Source organism: Polyergus mexicanus, unplaced genomic scaffold (assembly GCF_030449975.1).
Source record: "Polyergus mexicanus isolate NDT 795.1 unplaced genomic scaffold, iyPolMexi1.0 SCAF_9, whole genome shotgun sequence".
Taxonomy (NCBI): Eukaryota; Metazoa; Arthropoda; class Insecta; order Hymenoptera; family Formicidae; genus Polyergus; species Polyergus mexicanus.
This window is the reverse complement of record NW_027223329.1, coordinates 3,831,694-3,854,955: the sequence shown is the minus strand read 5'-3', so window position 1 is coordinate 3,854,955 and position 23,262 is coordinate 3,831,694. Positions and strand designations below refer to the sequence as shown.

General features: G+C 31.9%; 2 protein-coding genes and 1 pseudogene across 4 annotated transcripts in view; 2 read left to right on the top strand and 1 right to left on the bottom strand.

Annotated features, from left to right (window-relative positions):
* Nucleotides 1–23,262, bottom strand: part of Ppa (Partner of paired) — a 72,971-nt gene that overhangs the window by 15,460 nt on the left and 34,249 nt on the right. The gene's annotated exons all lie outside the window — the stretch shown is intronic.
* LOC138936211 (uncharacterized) lies at nt 3,389–5,122 on the top strand. 3 transcript variants are annotated; one of them, XM_070301417.1, is made up of 3 exons: nt 3,389–4,546; nt 4,633–4,693; nt 4,817–5,122. In XM_070301417.1, the coding sequence occupies exons 1-3, from the start codon at nt 3,398–3,400 to the stop codon at nt 5,080–5,082; spliced, it is 1,476 nt and encodes a 491-aa protein (XP_070157518.1). In that variant the 5' UTR covers nt 3,389–3,397; the 3' UTR covers nt 5,083–5,122. The 3 variants fall into 3 exon arrangements, with proteins under 3 accessions (XP_070157518.1, XP_070157520.1, XP_070157519.1); XM_070301419.1 differs by having other exon boundaries at nt 4,781–5,122; XM_070301418.1 differs by having other exon boundaries at nt 4,633–4,689; nt 4,817–4,959.
* Nucleotides 7,685–12,844, top strand: LOC138936447 (uncharacterized; annotated as a pseudogene).

Here is a 23,262-nt window from a genome sequence, read left to right as displayed (position 1 = left end):
GGGTTAGTTGGGATAGATATTTTAATCTTTTTAACATATTTATTTTACCATTTTTTCATTCTCTCAGCGATTACAAAACTAATTTTATTTCATATTTATACAAGTATCTTAAAGAATTTCTGTTAGCTACCCAAAGAGTGCTTATTAGAAGAAAGTACAGCATCTTTAATCCAAGGTAGAAAAAAATCATTTAATAAGATTTCGCATCAAGAAACGAAGAACACGACAATCTCGTAAACAAGAGAAAACAAAAGCATGGGTATCTTGTTGGACACTTTGTGATAGGTCGGATGGTTGGATTCGCTCACAGAAACGTCGCAAGCACAAGGTGTCTCCTGCTTTTAACCCCGCGGTGAGCAAATCAAACTATATCTCGCGCCCCCCAATATTCCGTTCATCCATCTATTGTATGTGCATTTGTGCACGCGTGCATGCGTGTCCATGCACCTATATCGTGTTGAACATGTGCACACGATGGTGTGTCGATGCATATGCCTTCGTACTCGGTGCAAGGGGGTTGCCAGACAATGAGTAACGAGTATAGCAGGCAAGGGTCGAAGAAAAGAGTGTGTGTGTGTGTGTGTGTGTGTGTGTGTGTGTGTGTGTGAAAGAGAGAGAGAGAGAGAGAGAAGAGAGAAAAGAAAGAAAGATAGAGAAGGATCAGAGGAAGTCCCGCATTTCCAATCGATTACAATAGCACCTAACCTAGGGTAGCGAGAGAAGAGAAGAGACTCATGCGGAGGTCCTTTGCCTGTTTCTCTCTCTTCTTTTCTCGGCCCCTACGGTATTCTCTCCCTCATCATCCGACGCCAACGACTACAGATGTTCTATCTCTCTTTCTCCATTGCTCTCTCTTTCTCTCCCCCCTCTCTCTTTGTCTCTTGCTCTGTCTTTCACCGACGGACTTCGGCTGGTCTCGCTTTTCGTCGGTGCTATTCACAGTCCAAATTCCTCCACCTGCCATCGGGAATGCAATGTTCGTGCGTGTTCTCCCTTGCTTCTTCTCCCCCCGATCCTTTTCCTCTCGCCATCATGTTGCTCCGTATACAAGTGGATACACCATCCTTGTGTGTCATGCGGCACGTTTTTAAACCGGACATATAGCGATCCGTTGTAAAACGTGCACGAGCTTCTCGAGGGATCAAATCGCGAGAAACGGCAAGAATAATTTTGTTTCATCATTTATAAGCCTGGTTTGTGAATATGAGGTTGGTTGCATGAATCGTTCCTTTGTTTCGTTACTTACTGTGGCGGTTCTATGTTTATGACGACGCACGAACAAATATTTTATTTAAAAAAAACCAAGTGCGCAGAGCGCGTGCGAATTGAGAATTAAAAAATGGAAAGCTTCCTGTAACACAACAACATAATTAACTAATCCCCTTTGATACTTGATTTAATACAAAACAAATATAAGACTCGCGTTGTGATCGGCTTTTGCTTCTGTTAACCATTACGTACGTTAATATAAAATCACGAAAATAATTCGCATAGCAAAAAATTAAAATGCTAAAAATTTATTCAGACGTGATTGCAAAAAACTAATTACGTTAGATAGAACAGAAACTACTTCCCAATAACATATTTATCTGAAACTAAATTCGAAAATATAAATATATATAGGGTGTCCGAGCGTGTAATTTTTGACACACCCGAAATGTGAAAGTAGATTGAGTCAAACCGAAAAGAAAAATTCTGTACTATTTTTTTATAACGCTAATTTTCGTTGTCCTTCCGCCGATATCCTTCCACAGATAGGTCGCGATGGATGGAAAATGTGTTTGACAATGTCAAGACGCTAAAAATATATTGTGGGTACCCAGCTTGTTTTGATAAAACACTTTTCAAAACAGTCAGTAATTATGCAGTACACATATGTAGACATCACTCAAATATGAATTTGTGTAAGCAATATATTGCTGATGATGCTCATAAAGAATTAGATTATGATACTAGTGATAATTGTATTGATACTAGTGATAATTGTGTTGCTTTTTTAGAAGAAGAGATGTTGAATCAATTTTCCAATGATGCAGATTATGTAAGAGCTATTTCACAATTGTATTTAAATTTAATTACAAAATATTTTTTGACAGAACGTACTTTGCAAGCTATAATAGATGGTATATCATCCATAATGGAATTTTCTCAGCAGCACTTTATCACTGCTTTAATTGATAGTGATTTGCAAAATGATGTTAAAAAAAGAATCAGAGATATGTTTCAAAGTAACCATAATTTTTTTTCGAACATTTATAGTTCTGTAAATGGTTGTCTTAGAAGTACTTATTCGAGAAATGTATATTTTAAAAAACATTTTCAGGTTGTAATGCCCGTGCAAATAAATTTAGGATTTGATAACAATCACCAACAATGCTATTACCATTACGTTCCAATTTTGAAAACTTTAGAAGTTTTATTAACTAATCCCAATATCCGACAGTTCTGCTTAAATTCTTATAATAATTCCTGTAATAATAATGTGTTATCTGATATACAAAGTGGTAATGTAATAAAAAATAATAATTTTCTTCATGGAAATAAAAATACATTACAAATTATATTATATCAAGATGCATTTGAAGTATGTAATCCGCTAGGTGCCTAAAAAAAAAGTTTAAACTTGTCGGTCTATATATGATCCTTGGAAATTTACCTGCTTATCTAAGGTCAAAAGTTGAACATATACAGCTTGTTTTTCTATGTTATGAAAAACATATCACGTTTTTTCGTTGGGAAAAGATAATGGAATCCTTAATAAATGATTTAAAAAATTTAGAGAAAAATGGAGTAGTTATTTCTGTTGCAAATAAATCAATTAATTTCATTGGTACTGTAATAGCTATGTTAGGCGACAATTTAGGTAGTCATCAAATAGGTGGTTTTACAGAAAATTTTAATTCCTCAGAATATTTTTGCCGTTTTTGTGACACAACTCAAAGTCAATTACAATTAACATATGTATGTAAAAATATAAATAGAAATCCAGACAATTACAATTTATATGTAAAACAAGCGGAACAAACTATGAAAATCATAAAAGGCATAAAGCAAGATTCACCTTTGAATAAACTTAGTCATTTTCATGTGTGCAATCCAGGATTGCCGCCTTGTATAGTTCATGATCTATTAGAAGGTATTATTCCTTATGATCTTATGTATTGTATTAAATATTTTGTTAAAGAGGGATGGTTTAATTATAACTTTTTAAATTCTCGATTGCAAAAAATTAAATTCATAAATGAAAATGAATACAACAGCATTCCATTTATAAAAGATTCATGTAAAATTGCAGGTACTGCAAGTCAAATTAAAAGATTATTACTGATACTTCCTTTAGCTATCTTTGACTCAATTAAGAATACTGAAAATGATGTTTGGCAATCAATCTGATAATATGTTATCTGAACTTATTACAAAAAGTAACAACAAGCTTGGCATTAATGGTTCCACTCTTGTTATGGAGAAGGATGGTACAAATGTTGACGATAATGATGTTTTAAAGTTTTGTTCTGGCGAAATTTTTATGTTATTGCAATCAGAAGAATTTTGGTCACCTCAAAATGAGACAGAATTACTCAGTACGGCATCCTGCGATACCCTAAGTATACATAGTGATTCCATGTCTATCTTCTCATCTTCATCAAGTACACGACATGTTTCATCGCCAACAACTGTATCGCATATTAAAATACAATCAGATAATAATGAAATTTGGACAAGATTTCGTATACCTTGGGACAATTTGAAATCTACAGTGCTTAAAGAATTGGAAGTAGGAAATCGCAGCAAATATGTAATACATACTGTTGTAAATCGTATAGTTTCCGAAATGAGGAATCTGCAAGAATTTATTCCATCTAAAGCATTCAAAATAATAGCTAAAAAGGTAATCGAAAAATATCCTCAAACATTCAAGGATACGGATGAAGATGGTAAATGTTTCGGAGATGGAGGTCACACATTATATTTAAAACTTCGTGATAGAAATTGCTATCTTAATAGACCACACATGAAAAGATCTTTAAGCCGAAGTTTAAATATACCGTTGAAAAAACAACGAAAAGTTTTATCTGCCAAAGCTGGATGCAGCAATTGGCAGCCTGACAATTATGTTGAATCAGAAACAGAAGATACAATAGAAGATAAAACTGAATTTCTACGGCAAGTAATCCTTCAAGATGATCTAGAAAGCGATCCTGACATTCAAAAGAAAATTTATTTATATCTTGAAGTAACATATCCTGCGCAACGTTTATTTCTCAATAATGTCCATAAACCACCTACGATTCAAAATATTAAGACTTCATGGCCAATACTTCTACAAAAAAAATATTTATTCTGGCATTACCACAAATTAATGGGACACTTTATAAGTATACTAAAAGAACAAATGTTAAAGAAACAGAAAAAAATATTTACCTATGGACATCTTAAAAATTATAAAGAAATTATTAATTCAACTGAGCTAATAGAGCTTAAATTAATCAAGATCATAATGAAACATTTTAAAGAAGACTTCTATTTATTATTTAAAACATATCCTGTAAATCTCATTTGAATATATATCATTATGTTTGTTAATTATATTATACGATATTATACGATTTTTGTAACTAATTTATTGTATAGGAGGGGACAGCATTGAAAGAAATTGAAGCATCTATTGCTGCACCATGCATTGTAATCGTAGGTAATATATTATTTTAGAATTATCTTAGATTTAAAATTATTGTAATTATCATATTTTTATGTGTATGTGCTTGGTTGTGTGTTATAGATGATATGGAACGCCGGATGTTTTATTTATTTATAGAAGCAATACAGATTGAGAGAACATATTGTTTTTATGAAGCTCTGGAAATGTTGATGTCTGCGTACTATGTTTTTAACATGGAATATCCTACACATTGTGCATGCACTTTGGAATTTATACAGAAGTATTTTTTGAATATTCATCCAATCTCTGGTACAAAATCACGTAAGGTCGCAACCAAATATAAAGTACTTTCTTTTTTTAACAAACTAAGAGACATCGAAGAGAGAGATGTAGACAAGGAAAATATTTTATCAAATTCATAATTGTGTCAATTAATATTGTTTGGTATATATAATGAAATACATAATTATATATATTATATTCAAAAACATGAAACATAGATATATATTTATATGATAGATTGTCTCCCTCTCTCTTTCTTTACCTCCTCTTTTTATACATATGTAATACATAATATGCTTGACTACTATATCATACTTAAACATATCATACTTAAACGTAACATACTTGTGTATGTGTTTCATGTTTCTGAATGTAATATATATAATTATATATTTCATTATTTAAGTTTAATGATTTATTAAGACAGATATAAAAAAAATCATATAAAACATAAATGTAATGCAAAAAGTTTCAAAAATGTAATTTATGAACTCTAACGTTAATAGTAGTTAAAACATACATAGTATTATTTTAAAAACACAAAGTATACAGTATACTATACATTAAGTTTCTAAAAATATTTCTTTTCTTACGATTAAGAATGATATAAGTTTTATAAATGTATACATACAGAGATACCTAAATTTGCGTTAAGTTAATGAAATATTGAGTTCGCGAAATTGTATAGTTTATAAGTTTTATTTTTATTTTTTTCTAAACAGATTTTATACGTGATATTACCATTATTTTGCTCGCACGAAAAAATAAATAATTTTTTTTCTGTTTGTAATATACATATGTGATTGCATACTTCAGTAGCATTATTTTAGTTTAACAATTTAAAATAACATATATGCCAATTATAACAATAATTATGTAACAATATTATTAAAATTGTAGAAATTATTAATATGTTTGTAATTATTAAAAATAAATAAATAATTATTCAAAAAATAAATTAACTATTTATTATTTACTCATCTTTATTTATATGCATAATTTTATATCAATAACTTATAATTAGAACATAAAAAACAAGATATTATTATTTATTATTTTAAAAATATATTTTATATATTTCAAGGTTTAGCATATTGCAATATAATGTTATTAAAATTTTTAATCTTACAAATATTAAAAATATTTTATTTTTACAGAATATATATATATATATATATATATATATATATATATATATATATATATATATCCTAACAATTGCAGTATAGCACTATTACTTCTGCAAACTTAAACAATAAAATCAAATTATAAAATGCAAAACTTTCTTTTGGAATGAAGTAAGTATCTATATTTTTTATTCAATTTTATGGTTCAAGTTTGCAGAAACATTAGTGCTAAGCTACGACAATGCAATTGTTAACAGATATATAATATATATATGTTTTGTAAATATAAAATATTTTTAATATCTGTACAATAAAAAATTTTTATAACATTGCGTTGCAATATGCTACGATAATATGATTATAATACAATCTATATAAATTTAAATAAAGTGTATTTTTAAGTGTAAAAAGTAATTTTAAAAATATATATAATACTATTATAAAATCATTTTGTAGATTTACGTTATGATTGTAAATTTCATATTTTGCTTTGTATCGATTACATAACGTTGCCGAACGGCATCCAATTGGCCCCGAACTACGTTCGGCAACGATTACAAGATATAAATCTGAATAGGACGCGACAATCCCGAGCTGTACGCGACGACCGCTCACTCGGCCTGCAAAGAAAACTGTTACAGCCCGAAAAGGCTGTACACGAATTAATAGATATATATTATTTTAGATATATATTATTTTATACGATAAGGCATTGCTCAATGTGTAACACGAATACAGATCACGTTACGAGCGAAGCGCTAACAACGCGAGCCACGCGTGAAGCCCGAGCGACCGCGCAATCACTCCATTGCGAAAACACGGAAATCAAGACAAACGGAATAAGAAAATTGCGAAAATGCAAGCAAAGAAGTCCTATTTCGAACTCCTTACTTGCATCCGGGTCTTGCCGCCAGAATCGAGCGACGACATGTGGCCCGGCCGCTAAACGATCCCTTCCCGAGAAACCAAGGGGACATAATAAAAAGGCCCATCGCTAATAAGCGGCAGGCAGTCTTTATCATTAAATAACATTACGCGGGCAGTCACAATAATTATCAAGCGGGCAGTCAATAACGCTAATTACGGGCAACTATTAAATTAAAGCCACGCAGTCAGTAGAAAGAAAGACGAAAGATCGAGGAGTGAATCTCGCGACCGAAACTCGATTCCAGACATGCGCACGCCAAGATATTCGCTATCGATACGCGACGCGAGCTAACGTGCGGGAACTTTGTGATCAAGCCAATTTGGGAATAAAGCAGATATATATATATATATTTATTCCGAATACAAAAGTGTCATTTTCTTTTATAATCAAATCAGTAAGTTACTCGGGCGGAGCCCGAGTAATTAATAATAAAGATAATAAAATTGTAATAATAATAAATATTTGTATGATTATTATAATAATATTAAACAAACTTAAAAATAAAATGCATAAAAAAAATTTATGAAAAAAAAAGTTCACGAGCAGAGGTCCGAACACGGAACCTCTGGCTTACCACGCTGGTCCGCTACCGCTTCGGCCACCGGGCCGCTTGGAAATGGAGAAAACTTTTAGGTTTATAAAATCCTACAAAAAGTTTGAGGCGCTTTTTCTCGGAACTGGGGGCCTATGGGGTCCTATGGCTTGAACATGGTATGAGTTTCGGGTACTACTATTACCACACGAAGCCTCATCCCGAACTTCATTTCCCAGCCCGTGGATTCCCCTTGTGAGACAAAGAAGTTGACGACAAAATAATAAGTGTCTCATCCTATTTCACGTTGGACCTTCGCGAAGAAAACATAAATGCAGACAAGAATGCACTATCGCTCACGATGAAGCGATTCTAGCTAAAATAATATCCACATCACGGCCATTGGCAGTATTATACGTGGAAAGAGCTCCAGGAAGCAGAATCCTGCTTGTTTGGTAACATTAATACGCATGCAATATCGAGCCAAGCAGACTGCGGCAGAGAAAACAAGCACGGAATTCCGCAATAAGCATCGAAATAATGGGGAGAGAATGGCCGAAATAATGCAACAGCACATGTAAACTGTATATAATATAAATATTATAAATATTGTACAGATTATACACATTGTACACAATGTATATAGCGTATAGTGTATATAGTATATACATATGTATAATGTATACAGTCTATCTGAATAGTCTGTACAAATTTTGGGAATAAGTTCCAGTCTGTTTTGTCTTTTTTCCTAGCATCTCATTGGTGATTTTTTTCCCCTATATAAAAAATCAACAATAAAATGTTAGGAAAGGGGATAAACATAGACCTCCCGTGTAGTATCTCTTTTTCTACAGCTAGTGCGCATTTGTCTATCTGGCAATGCTCAGTCCATTCTATATATCTATAGCCGGTATTCATAGTCAGTTCTTATTTCAAGACCGTCTTAAGTAATGTCTTAAGATGCTAATACGGCTCTATGATTGGTTCAGGACATCTTAAGATCGTGCTTAAGACGGTCTTAAATATAAGAACTGATTATGAATACCGGAATGACTTTACTATACCTTACTATACGTCATGATGATTTCGAATTGGCTGGAAGCGGTCATGTGACCCTGAGCAGCCTGTAGCATGCACAAGCCATGACTCGAATTTCGGCTGCGAGAAAAATCAGTTGCTCGCGCGTTCATTTATATAACTACGCGTTTCAAGTTCTTTGTACACGAAGTTCGTATACAACATGCGGTTTATATTCGCGTCTGTTCAAATTATTGTTAACACGACAATTATAATAAACTAAGTGTCGTTTAAAGTTACGATCCTCAGTTATTTCTGATATATTCAAGCATAATTCTCGCATCCCTGCACCCATCCTTGCAATATTCTTATAAACATTTCATTTTTTCATTTCAGGAAGGCAAAATTGCATCAGATGAAGATCTCGATATGCAAATTCATCTAGTCGAAGAAAAGAAGACAATGTATCCAGAAGAGATGTTGCAAGTATCAAAAATTTTGTCATATTTTATCAGTCCTTAATTATCAAGCGAAGCGGTAGCGACGTCAAATATTATATAATACAAGTCTGCCATTTTTCAAATGTTTTCATTATTAATGTTAATGTTGCTTGTGTATCTTTTTTGTTACCAGTTTATATTTAAATAAAAATATATAAAAACGATCTTTCATTTCCTGACCAAGATACAGAAATTTCTTTCAATACACAGAGGACAAAAGTTACACATACAATAATTGCGCAAATGATGCATGAGGAATCTCAAATAATCGATATTACTTCTAATTCTGAAACTGAATTCACAAATATCCAAGGTTTAATACTATTATTTAGTAACCCAAGCTGCTTCAAGATATGAAATTCAATCTTAATATCTAAAGAATATTCTTACATTTTTTTCTTTTATTTTTTATAGATGTTACATCAATGTATGAAATTCCGAAAGATGATTACGGATATTTGAATTCGTCCACAAACACAAATGAGAGCAATGCATTTATAGAAGATCTTCCTTTTCATATTGTAAACTGGATTCTCCAGGATAATCAAAGTACATCCAAAGAAAAATCTTCCTCAGACACTTGTACCGTGTGTTATACTAACGAACGAATACATGCTTTCATACCCTGTGGTCGTTGCTTGTTGTTTCCAATTAAACGTTTAGAAGCTAATCGATGTCCGATGTGTAAATTATGAAAACTATATTCGAGTTATATATAAGATCTGTTCCAAGTAATATTTTTTCGTAAAAAAGACTTTTCTCTAAAAATTCTGGATACAAAAAACACAATATTACTTGATAAGATAAAATTATTTTGTGTTAGAGTCAAAATGATACTTGTGCAATATATATTGCTTGTATATATATATATATATATATATATATATATATATATATATATATATATATGTACAATATTTATAGTTATATATGTTGCAATAATATAATAAGAAAAACTAAATTTGTTATATTTAATTCAGCTTATTATTTTGTGTTCAGCTTAGATTTATTGTTTTAATTTCCCGCTGTTTTGATCCTTTTATCGGTTCACTAATTCTTCTTCTTCCGGTTTTAACGTTTGCCTCTTGCACGCGTGTTAAAAAGTGATTATAAATAAATCGACCTTTTATACTGTGATCCCAACATCATTTATTCCCAGCACTGCATATTCATTAACATGTAATATTATTATAATTTTGATACAATAAATTGAACTCTTTATATGTATATGTATGACGAATTACAGAAAATATTGCACTAGTGATGTCTGAGACTGATAATGTTAGTTCTATTAATACAAAATATAGTAATCAAGATATAGTATTGGATGCAAAGAAAAATGATATTTGCATCAGTGTAAAGAAGAATAGAAATTTAAATGCAGTGGATAATAATGATGCACAGTGCAATATTGAGGTTAACCATAAGGAAGATTTAAGATTACAAGGTATGAATATCTTTTGTTAATAGAGAATACCTACAACAATATGTATTATAGAATAAAATTTTTTTTTAAATATAAATTTAATATTACACAGTCTATTTATACAGGGTGCCCTAGACCACCCGTACACCCCTTTTCTTTCAAAAACTAAGCATTTTAGAGAAAAACTGAACTTTTGAACAGAAATTGTATGGTTTTGAGGGGAACATAAGATGGTATCATTGGTTTGACCTTGGATGGCATCGTTAAGGTCAAGTCAAGGACACCTTTAATTTCTTAAATGGAACCCGCTATTTTTTATTGCATATTCTTATAGCTTATGTCGAGAGCTTTCCAAAATACTATAATAAAGTATTTTTTCGTAAAGTACTTTTCGAGTTATAAGGCTTGAAAGTTACAGTATTGTGACATAATATTGTATTTTGTCAAGTATTTGTTTTTCAAATTCCTTACTTTTTATTTTTGCGAACAATACGAATCAATTAATGTAAACAAAACACATAATTTTCTTAAAGAAACACTTGTGTAAGGGCGTAGCGTGGCACAGTACATAGCGCACTAATCTACAAAACTGAAGAACAATTTTAATGCCATTTACAATTATTGCAATTCTTGTGTTTTTGTTAAGAACAATGTCTAAAATACCTGGAATAAACTATTACGCGCTGTGTAATCTCTGTAGGCATTCACATTTATGCATTAAGTTTCATTCTTACAGAATGTCTATTCACCAAGTACATATTGAATTATTTTCGACAAAGACTTAAATTTAGCGTATACCATCAGGAAAGAAGAGTACCGATTTTTTATTGTGTGATTGATAGTTATTGAAAAAGCATTGTTGTCATTCGCGTGACGTCATTCGTGTGTGTCACTCCGTGTATCTCATTATTATCCTATATACCTAACTTGCGACAGGTATTAGAATGCTACTAGAACTTCCTCTTTTACTTTTGCAGCACGCTTTGACGAAAGCAAAGTTTCCTATTTATGTACTTCTAATAGAACATCCAAAAAAATTTTTTCCAAAAAAGTCGTAAAAGGTTCAATTTGGGCTAATTCATATTCATTATTTTCGGTTTATCTAGCCATGTCCTATTTGAATAAAGAGGCATTTAATATGTTGCTAATTTTGGGTGAGTGTCATATTATTACATAAAATTTATACTTTTTAGATTTAAACTTTGCCTCAGCATTACTAAAATATGCCAAAGAAAATATATCCAATTCTGGTATGTATGAAAATCTGTTATATAACTCTTATATTATCTAAATGTATGTATATATATATATATATATATATATATATATATATATATATATATTTATTAATTTATTTGTCAAATATAATTCTGTTAGCAGATGCAGTACAAGTGCAGTAAGAATGAGTTCTACATCAGATACATCAGATGTCTCAGATATGTCAGATACAAGATCTAATAATGAAGATATTTATATAATGAAAATTAACGCATGATCTTTTTCATATTACATATTATTTTGCTCTAATGTATTTGTGATATAATATTGCAGACCTACATATGGAATAATAATGAAACGTTATTGTTAATACATCTTTACAAAGAACATAAAGAAATATTTACATCTGGTAAAATGAAGCAACATTTATGTTGAGAGCGTATAGGAAAAGAAATGGCAAATAAAGGTTATAAGATCTCCGGGAAAAAAATGTAACACAAAATTCCAAACATTAAAAAGAACATATAAACAAATAAAAGATCATAATAATAAGTCGGGGAACTCTAGGAAAACGTGGGAATATTTTGAGATATGCTGATATACTGTAAGATTAATGTTTAAATATTTATATATATAGATAAATGCTTATAGGCTATGGATGAATTATGTGGTCAAAAACCATGGATCGAACCAGTATTGACTGCTTCATCTGATCAAAATGATCAACCTGCAAATTCCGCAAAGTTAGGTCCGGTAAAAAAGGATAAAGGTATATATTCTAATTAATACATGTAGGTATTAATTCTGTATTTTAGTATGATGAAAATGGAAAAGTGAGCAGTATTGATTGATCTAAATTGTTAGATCTACAAGTAATAATCAATCAATAATTACTTATGCTGTTCATTTTTTGCATTTTCACCAAAACTGAAATACAGAATTGATACCATGATATTATAATTGGTTTAGATAAGAAAAATCTAAGAGATAAATTTAAATTTGAACTAAATTAATAATGTAATTTTTTTATTTATATATATTTATACATACATTTCTTTACTTTTACAGATAAATTGCACTCTACAAAACAAACCTAATGTTTGGTGCGGCTATATTGGAAGTCAAATCGTAGATCCTATTTTCTTCGACGAAAATCTAAATGGTGATAGATATTCCGTCTTATTAGAGACAGATCTTCCTATCTTATTAAAAAATCTTCCTCTGCAATTGCGCCTGGACATGTGGTTCCAGCAAGATGCATGTCCATCACATACATCCAGAGTTGCTCGTGCAGCATTAAATGTTATGTTTCCTAACAGGTGGATAGGCAAATACAGTCCTATCAATTATCCACCCCAATCACCAGACCTCACTGTCTTTAATTATTATTTATGGGGAAGAATAAATGACTTGGTTTACCGTGAACGCACGACTACGAGGGACAATATGATCTGTAGAATAAATGAAGCAATTCAATCTTTAGATGCTGATGAAATTCTTTGAGCAGCCAATAGCTTTCAAAATAGAGTAGATGCTTGCATTGCAGAAAATTGTGCTCAATTTGAACACATCGCTGGAGCAAACACAAATACATAGCATGTACATTCTGCATTCATCCCCGAATCGTGAGAGGCAAGGGGACTCACGTTAATCAAGCACCCCGAATCGTGAGAGGCAAGGGGACTCACGTTAATCAAGCACTCTGAATCGTGAGAGGCAAAGGGACTCAAGCAAATCAAGCACTCCGAATCGTGAGAGACAAGGGGACTCACGCAAATTAAGCACCCCCAATCGTGAAAAGCTAAGCAAATAATGAATATGCAATAAGCAGTTACACAACAAGTGTTTCTTTAAGAAAATTATGTGTTTTGTCTTGTTACATTTAATTGATTCGTATTGTTTGCAAAAATAAAAAGTAAGGAATTTAAAAAATAATAAATATTTAGCAAAATATTATGTCACAATATTGTAACTTTCAAGCCTTATAACTCGAAAAATACTTTATGAAAAAATACTTTATTATGGTGTTTTGGAAAGCTCTCGACATAAGCTATAAGAATATGCAATAAAAAATAGGGAGTTCCATTTAAGAAATTAAAAGTGTCCTTGACTTGACCTTAACGATGCTATCCAAGGTCAAACCAATGATACCATCTTATGTTCCCCTCAAAACCATACAATTTTTGTTCAAAACGTTTTTCTCTAAAATGCTTAGTTTTTGATAGAAAAGGAGTATACGGGTGGTCTAGGACACCCTATATATTACATATATATACTTACTTTCTGTAAAATATCTGAAATATCCTCTTATATAACTTGATTACGTCCTTACGAACAAAATTACAAATTGTGTTATGCCAAAATAAATTTGAGTTCGTAAAATACATATAGATATTCGTATAGAAATTATGTAAAGAAAAAAATGCTAAAAAACAAATAACAATATTACTTGAGTTTACTATCATTGCTGTCATTGCAAATGACTGTCGTTACTAAAACATGATGCATATTATGTTTTATCAAATTGGTACTAAAATTTAGTCATAAATTTTATTTTTTGAGTAATCATTATTATTATCTTTTAAAAGATGTTTGATTATAGAAATCGAATTTCTTAAAGTAAATTTTCTTTGATCAATATACATAATTTGTTATTATGTAGAGATTTTTCTTTGCAGAAATGTATCCAATGCCAAAGATGGTTTTGACTACTTTTTCTTATAATATTGTTATCTATAGTAAAATATTATAAAATGTGTTATGGCAAAGTATTATAGTTTAACTTCGTAAAATACATACAGATATTCGTATAGAGATTATATAAAGACAAAAATGATAAAAAACAAATAATATTACTTGAATTTACTGTCATTGCTAAAATGACTGCCGTTGCTAAAATATGATGCACATTATTTGTTTTATCAAATTGGTTCTATTGAGTTGTCCGGAAAGTTCGTGTCGATTTTTGGTAGGTGGCGTAAGGACAGGTCTGAATATATCAGAACGATTGAAAACAAATGACATGCGTACGTATCATAAAAGACGGTACTTCAGACATATTTGGAAAAAAATTTGGTTACGATACGTTAATTTTTGTCAGTTTCATACGCTTTTAAATATGGAAGAAAACAAAGTGCATTTTAGGCATTTAATACTTTTCTTTTACCGGAAAGGCAAAAATGCCACACAAGCGGCAAACAAGATATGCGCTGTTTATGACGAAGGTGCTGTAGCTGAAAGAACTGTGCGGAAATGGTTTGCTAGGTTTAAAGCTGGTGATTTCAACCTTAAAGATCAAGAACGCCCGGGTAGGCCCTCCACCACAGATGAAGATCAGATTAAAACACTGATCGAGAATAACCCACGCTACACGACACGTAAATTAGCAGAAATGTTAAATATGTCAAAATCCACCATCCACGAGCATTTTGTGAAGCTTGGCTACATAAACCGTTTTGATGTATGGGTTTCCCACGATTTAACGGAGAAAAATCTGATGGATCGCATTTCCATTTGCAACTCGCTCTATAAACGCAACGAGGAGACACCATTTTTGAAGCAAGTAGTGACGGGGGATGAAAAATGGATCATTTATAATAATGTTGAGCGAAAAAGATCTTGGGGAAAGCGGAATGAACCACCTTTAGCCACCCCAAAAGCCGGTCTTCATCCAAAGAAGGTCATGCTCTGTGTCTGGTGGGATTGGAAAGGGATCCTATATTATGAGCTTTTACCAAACAACGGGACGATAAATTCAGAGAAGTATTGTTCCCAATTAGAATTAAAGACAGCAATTGAACAAAAACGTCCAGAAATAGCGAATCGGAAGGGCGTCGTGTTTCATCAGGACAATGCGCGGCCTCATGTGTCTTTGATAACTCGACAAAAGTTGTTGGATCTCGGTTGGGATGTTCTACCCCATCCACCATATTCACCAGACCTCGCGCCCTCTGATTTCCACCTATTTCGATCATTACAAAATTCCCTTAATGGAAAAAACTTCAACTCTTTGGTCGAGATAAAAAATCACGTAGAAAAGTTTTTCGCTGAAAAACCTAAGAGATTCTGGAAGGACGGAATTTTCAAGCTGCCTGAAAGATGGAGAAAGGTTGTAGAACAGAATGGCACCTATATAATTTAATAAATATATACTAAAATTTAAATCTTCTGCGTTTCAATTTTCCTTCAAAATCGGCACGAACTTTCCGGACAACCCAATATTTGTCTATGACAAATACAAAATACAATTGTAATACTATCTTTTTATGTTTTGCAAATACATTTACTATTGCAGAAGGATATAACAAAGAATTGACGACTTCACACAATACAGATATACCAGAAGTACATTCGAACAACGACAACAAAAAAACCACATATTTTCAAACGAAAGAGAAAAAATTTGCCGGAAGTATCAAATGTAGAAGAGAAATTATGAATACAACAAATAAACCAAATTATGAAACAAGATGAACAATTAGTTTACAATTAGCAAATATTAAGTTAAAGCATGAAGAAAGAATAGCAGTTATGAAAGAAGAGCATCTAAAAGATGCCCGTAGAAAAAGATATACTTTGTTCCGTGTCCTTTGCGTTCTCTCTCTCTCGCACGTAGCATAGCATTCTCTTTCGCTGTCAAGAATACCGTGATTTGGGCATGAAAGAAAATGCATGGGCAGAGATATCTTCTGTTAATATGTCAAATATTTAACTAAATGTTTAATAGCTTAATTAAAATCCATTTGTCATATGCAATAAAAATTCACATTATACATACATAGAATTCATATCAAACCGATGAATTATCGATTATTGGTATTTTCATATAGTTTCCATATATGTTTGAAGAAAATTGCGTCTTTTGAAAAAAATACTACAATATATTGATAGTATCGATGATATTGTCATTTGGTCTTCCTATAATACGACTTATCGCTTCTCCATACTGATGATTAAATTAATTATTTTATCATTAACGCGTGTATGTTCAATAGAAATATATTTTAGTAACAAATTTAGCGAAACAGCTATTTGAATTATAAATACGTAAAATGCACCGAGAGTATATAGTTATTTTCTTTGTCAAAAATATTCGTATGTACATTTATATTCAAAGCAAATTGCAAGAAATCAGAGATAATATTTTAATATTATAAATATTATAGGATAGAATAATTCGTAAAAACTTTTTATCTGTATTTTATTCATGTTATTTATCTAAACATTTTATCCATTATTTTTACTTTTTATAGCTTTTCATATTTATTATTTTATCTATTATTTTTATACCTTTTATATTTCGAAGACCAAGAGAAAGAGCAGTTGGAGCATACGAAAACAACAGGACAGATTTATGAGATTTCTATACCAAGTTTCATCGATCCATTATAATTGGGTCAGATGAGGAAAAAAAATAATAAAGAAAATCATGAGCAGTTGTGAGAAGTAGAACTTAGTTATATGCAGGGTTGGGAAGTAACGCGTTACTTGTAACGTCGTTACCATTACAGTTACTTTTTTCGGTAACGATCGTTACTTTTTTCTGTTTGTAACGGTAACGGTAACGCTAACGAATTAGCCGTTACTTTTATCGTTACTTTTTGGTTCCTTATTATCTTTATATCTATTCAATAGATTGCGCGCTGGTTGCTCGCTGATCGCGCGCATGATTCCTGATTGGATAAAATTATTTCGATATAAAAGTGTTGGAAGACAATGACTGCGGTCAAGAAAACGTTACAAATGCTTCGAAGTGTTTGATTGACCAATCAGGACAAAAAGAGTAAAAATTTCTTTGTTCTGATTGGTTAAAGCAATGCTTCGAAGCATCTCTAGCGTCTTCCCAACCGCAGTTATCGTCATATGATAAGACGCCGTTAGCGTTTATCGTGCGGTCAATGTCTCGATTTTATATGATCGGTGACTGTTGAAAAGCTGATGATTGGCTTTGCACCCATATTAAGTTAGCCCCCCCCCCCCACCAATGCCAAATTAAGTCAAATATGTCAAATAATTTAGTGCTAATTAGTTGCCGTAGTCCGAATTTTGTTGCTCAAACCGTTTAACAGGAATTTACATTCAAAGTGGGGGGTGCTAGCTTAACATTAAGCCAGCCCCCCCCCCCATAGTGAAAAAAAATATATAGAATGCTCGAATCAAAAAATCAAATACACCAGAATTTGTTGCTATTTTGTTGCTCTGAAATAACACAAAAATATTTTTAAAAAAGTATATTGTTTAATTAATACCACTATATACTCAGTCTCGCCGCGCCGTGCCATCCACTTGCGCAAAGTAACTAAAAGAATTTGTTGCTCGCATGTTTTTGGTACTAAAATAATCTGTGGACAAGGTACTATCGAAATATATAAGAGACTGAATTTGTTGCTCTTTACAGGATATATATGATCATCTTTTATCGTTCTATATCTCGAAATTTCATTTTTGTTAATTTCAAACAGTTTTGCATATATGTATATATATAAAAAGACATAGCAGTGTCTTACGCCAATATGTAGTATATATGTTTTCTTAAAAAGAGAAGCCTTTTCATGTCAACGTGCCGAAATGTTCGGCAGCGCTTTGTATCGTCCGAAAGTAGATAAAGGCACGTTTTGTTTTGACATCAGATCCGCGTCGCGCACGACTATTTCGCGTTCCTTCTTTTTTTAATATTGCGCACTTCATCGCAATACAATATATGCGCAATACAAGTGCCGATCAGTGTTCTCGCGATCGTAGCAGTGAAAACATCGTGATTTTCGAGTTTTCGTTGAATTAGTGACGCGCGAGAGTGATTTTTCTATTAGTTTTAGTTTAGTTAATAACTGTTTAGTTAATAACTATCATATTAATAATTAGTTTAGTTAATATATAACTTTTTATTTTCGTTATTTATAATATTACACTGTGAAAATGCGTGGAAGACCGACAGTAATAAATAAAGATCTTTTAGTTGAAATCTTAATGAAATATAAAGACCAAATTGTGGAGGAAAATCAGAAGATTGTTTCAAAACGCAATGCAATTTGGATAACAATAGCAAAAGAATTTGGAAATCGCTTAATACCAAATTCATTATATGCATTTGTAACGTGTAACAGATACAAAATAAGAGAAAAATTAACTGGACAGCCCGCTGTGTCTCCTCATCAACAAATGGTGGACATCGATTATAGTATGCAACAACGAATTTCAAACGTATCAAACATTGCTTTTGAAACAATAGGCGAATCAACATTAAACGAATCTAATGAGTCTTTAATTAATAAAGATATATCATGTTTCACAATTACAATGGCGAAAACGGATTTTACTTCCATGATTATTTATAAATCGACCTGCTTCTACGCGAGAATATACAGTATTGCAACCTGGAACATGGCAGCAGGTATTTAGTGAAAAAATTTGGGCAAGTACAAAGTTATTTTGCGGTTTTAATTTTAAACGAGTTAAATTAACACGCGATGGAGAATCGGGATATGCTTACGGTACATGTAAATGTGGATGGTTAATAAAGTGTGTTATAGATAATACAGATGAAATAACTGCAAAAATAAAATGTAAGTTTATTAAAGGAGAAGGACGTTGCGGAAAACGATATTTAAGAAATCCCATCAGACAAACTATTGTTCAAAATTTACAAGGAGCTAGTGTAATGAAATATAGAGCGGAAATGGCAGATAATTTAATGCAAAGTTGTGATAACATAGAGCCTCCGCATTTATTCAGTGCAAATGTTTTGCGAGTTGCTAAATATGACGTTACGCAGGCAAATTATTTTCATAAAGATCCAATAAAAGCATTAGAAATTATGCAATTAGGACCATTACAGAATATTATTCATAACGTAGGATTTAGTCCATTTTTTCTGCATTATTGGTTAAATTATCAGTTAGATGTATATAGAACATATACATCCGATGAAATAGCATGCATTTACATTGACGCAACTGGTAGTATTATTAAAAAAATTAAAAGACCTTACAAATCAAAGACAGGACACATATTTTTATATAACTGTGTTGTTAATTCGGAAAAAAAGTGGACTTTTTCCAGTATCACAGATGTTATCAGAAAGACATAATACAAATATTATTCAATATTGGTTAATGGAGTGGACACAATCTGGGGCACCACGACCATGTGAAGTTGTGTGCGATTTTTCACGCGCATTATTAACAGCAGCCGTGCGAAGTTTTACCAATTATTTTACGCTTGACGAATATGCGGATGCATGCAAAGAAAATAATTCACTTGCTTGCTATATACGTATCGATATAGATAGATAATGATGCTACGTCTTCTGCAAAAGCAGTTACTGCTTCATATGCCATATCGCGTCTTATCGCTAAACATTCGAAATCGTTTACCGAAGGTGAATTTGTAAAAGAATGCCTTGTCGAAGCTGTCAAATCATTCGGAAATTCCTCAACCCTTTCAGAAGCTGCTAGTATTCCATTAAGTAAAAAAACAATAGCATCGAGAATTACTCATATCGCGTCTTCCATAGAAGAGAAATTGAAATATTTATTGTCAACGTGCTCATATTTTTCATTGTGTCTTGATGAAAGCACCGATAATCGACACGTGAGTCAATTGAGTATATTTACTCGAATCGTACAAAACGATTTCTCATGTGTCGAGGAGCTTTTAAATTTGGTACCATTACATGACGCAACAACCGGTCTACATATTTTTAAAGCCGTTGAACAAACCTTACAAAAATTTAATATCGATTTTTCAAAATGTTCGGCTATCATAATTGATGGCGCGAAATCAATGACTGGTTCGAAAATTGGATTCTTCGGCCAAATAAAGCAGCAAAATTTAAAATTCCCCCTTATTCATTGCATAATTCATCAAGAAGCATTATGTGGGAAAGTGATTAAATAGTGTACCGCAATGCAGATTGTTACTAAAATTATTAATGCAATAAAAGGCGGTCACAAATTTCTGAATCACAGAAAGTTCCAATCCTTTCTCGAAGAGCATAATGCAATCTATACAGATATACCTCTGTATTCCGAAGCTCGATGGCTTAGCGCAGGGAAATGTTTAGAGAAATTCTTTGCAATAAGAAAAGAAAGCTTCCTTTTCTTGCAAGAAATGTCTATAAATTATGATGAATTTAAATCTTTCTTCAAAGATTTAGATTTTCTTTGTGAGCTAGCTATTATTACAGATTTAACTTCCCATCTAAATAATTTAAATTTGAAGCTGCAAAAGGCCAACCAAACTATTTCAGAGTTAGTTAGTCATATCGACTCATTCCGTAGAAAATTAATATTACTTAAACATCACTTAGAAAAAGATAGCTTTCATTTTTATTCATCTTGCCAGATTCTTTTTGAAGAATACGGCATAAAGTTTAATTTTAAAAAACATCTTCACATAATTAATTCCTTAATAACCCAATTTGATACGCGATTTAAGGATTTTGAAATACTTAGAAAGGATCTAATTCTTTTTGAAAATCCTCTTACTGTTCAGATCGAAGAACAAAATTTAGAATTTCAGACAGAACTTTGCGACTTGCAAAATGATCTGTCTCTTAAAACGCGGCCAGAAAAAGGTGTAGAATTTTTTAAAATGTTGAACTCATCTAGTTATCCCGAACTTGTTAAATTTAGTCTTCGAATTTTTTCAATGTTTGGATCCACATATTTGTGCGAATGCTCCTTTTCGAAATTAAAATATATAAAAACTGACAAACGTTCTCGCTTGAGCGATACATCTTTATCTTCGCTAATGCGAATTACTTCTTCTAATATTAACGTAGAACGTAGATATTTCGTCTCTTGTAAATTCAAGTAAACGGCCTAGAAAATCGAATTGATATTTTTGCGAATATTCTGTATATTTTTATTAATTTTGTATTATTTTTTTTATTAATATATTGTATTGTATTAACTTCTATAAAATTTTCCTTCCCACACGAATCATTATTTGTTGTTGTCCTCTTTAGTGGAATAGGCCTACTAAAGAAACCACTTAAAAAAAAACGCATCAACAATAGTACCTCATGGGTGATGAGGAAATCTATTGTCTCCCAATTATATTATAACCATAGTTTTTTTATATATAATTTTTATAATTTTTAATATATAGTTTTTATAGATGGCGCCAATGAGTGGGAAGCGGACAGCAAGCAAGAGTAAGAGTAAGGGAGAAGAAAAGTCACTAGACAAATACATTACAAGAGGGGAAGAAATATGGAGGAGAGGTTTAGAAAAAATATATAGTTTTTATATGCAGCAAGCGTGTCTTCTTTTAATCAAAACGTATTTTAATATATTTATATTTATTTTCATATTTCAATATATATTGTGAAAATAAATAACATAATTTTACGTAAATTGATATATAACAGTGCGTTAGGAGCTTTGAATAAAACATACATATTTTAAATTGTTACAGAACATATACATAATTAATAATAGAATAATAATTCTAGTTATTAATAATTCTAGTTATTAATACGAAATAAAGTATTAAATAGAAAATTTTAATGAGCAGTTTTGCTACTAGGCTCTTGCGTTATTACATTTGTGATACGCACGTTCCTAAGACTAGTGACGCGCTCCTTAAGGCTAATCTACAATGTGCTCTTTGTTTCCTGTTTCTTGCTTTTCGCCTCTTGCCTTTTTGCCTCTTTGCGCACTGTTTTACCGACAATTGTGTTTTTTGTCACGTGTTTCTTGTTTCTTCTGGAGTTCGTCAACTTTTATCTCGGGCGACAGAAAACGAAGAAACGTCGCGTTAAATACGATGATATCGCGGACACAGCGGAGTGAACGCGAAGTGCGAGATAAACAAAAAATAATATGTCGGACAAAGAAAATGAAGAAAATCAGGTGGATGAAGCTTTTGGCGAACTGCTCGCCAATTTCGTCCAAAGAAATCCTTGTCTTTATGATAAAAAGTGCAAAGAATATAAAGACAAGAACTTCGTCGCTGATACATGGAGCTCCATCGCAAGTGCCTGCAATATGTCAGGTAAATAAACAAAAAATGTTTTAATTTTGAGATAAAAATATGGACTCATTTGTATAGTTTGTAGATATTTTATGGATACTGGATGGTCGCATAATTCAAGGGATAAGTTTAGGTTAGATTAGTTTGGAGAGATTATAGTTCATTTTATTTTGCAGTGGACATGGTACAGAAACAGTGGAAAATTCTTCGCGGTCAATTCATTCGAGAACACCGCCTTGAGAAGATGTACGAGCCATCGGGTACAGGGAATGACACTTAGTTACGGCCGTTCGGCGCTGCGTTGCTAAGGAGCGAGCAGTAAGAGGGGGAACCGTAGGCGTGAGTCAAGAAATCCGGCCGAAAGTTGCAACTAAATCCCACCACTGATGTAGCATATTTTATTAAAAAATATGCAAATTTTTTGAAAGATTCGCATCGTATAAAACAATTTTATTTATCAATATTAGGACAATTTATTTTATGTCGAGATATTGAAATTGCAGAAGATTTATTAAAAGAAATTTTAATTATTGCGCGGAGCGAAACAGAAGGTGAGACAAGGGAAAATAAAAAAAACAATATGTGAAGAATATAA

Bases quoted from the DNA above. Each gene is read 5' to 3' on its own strand.
- LOC138936211 (XM_070301419.1), top strand. From the start codon at position 3,398: ATGTTATCTGAACTTATTACAAAAAGTAACAACAAGCTTGGCATTAAT. The intron at 4,547-4,632 runs GTAAATCTCATT...TTTATTGTATAG, and splicing joins TATTATTTAAAACATATCCT to GAGGGGACAGCATTGAAAGA. The intron at 4,694-4,780 runs GTAATATATTAT...TGTGTGTTATAG, and splicing joins ACCATGCATTGTAATCGTAG to ATGATATGGAACGCCGGATG.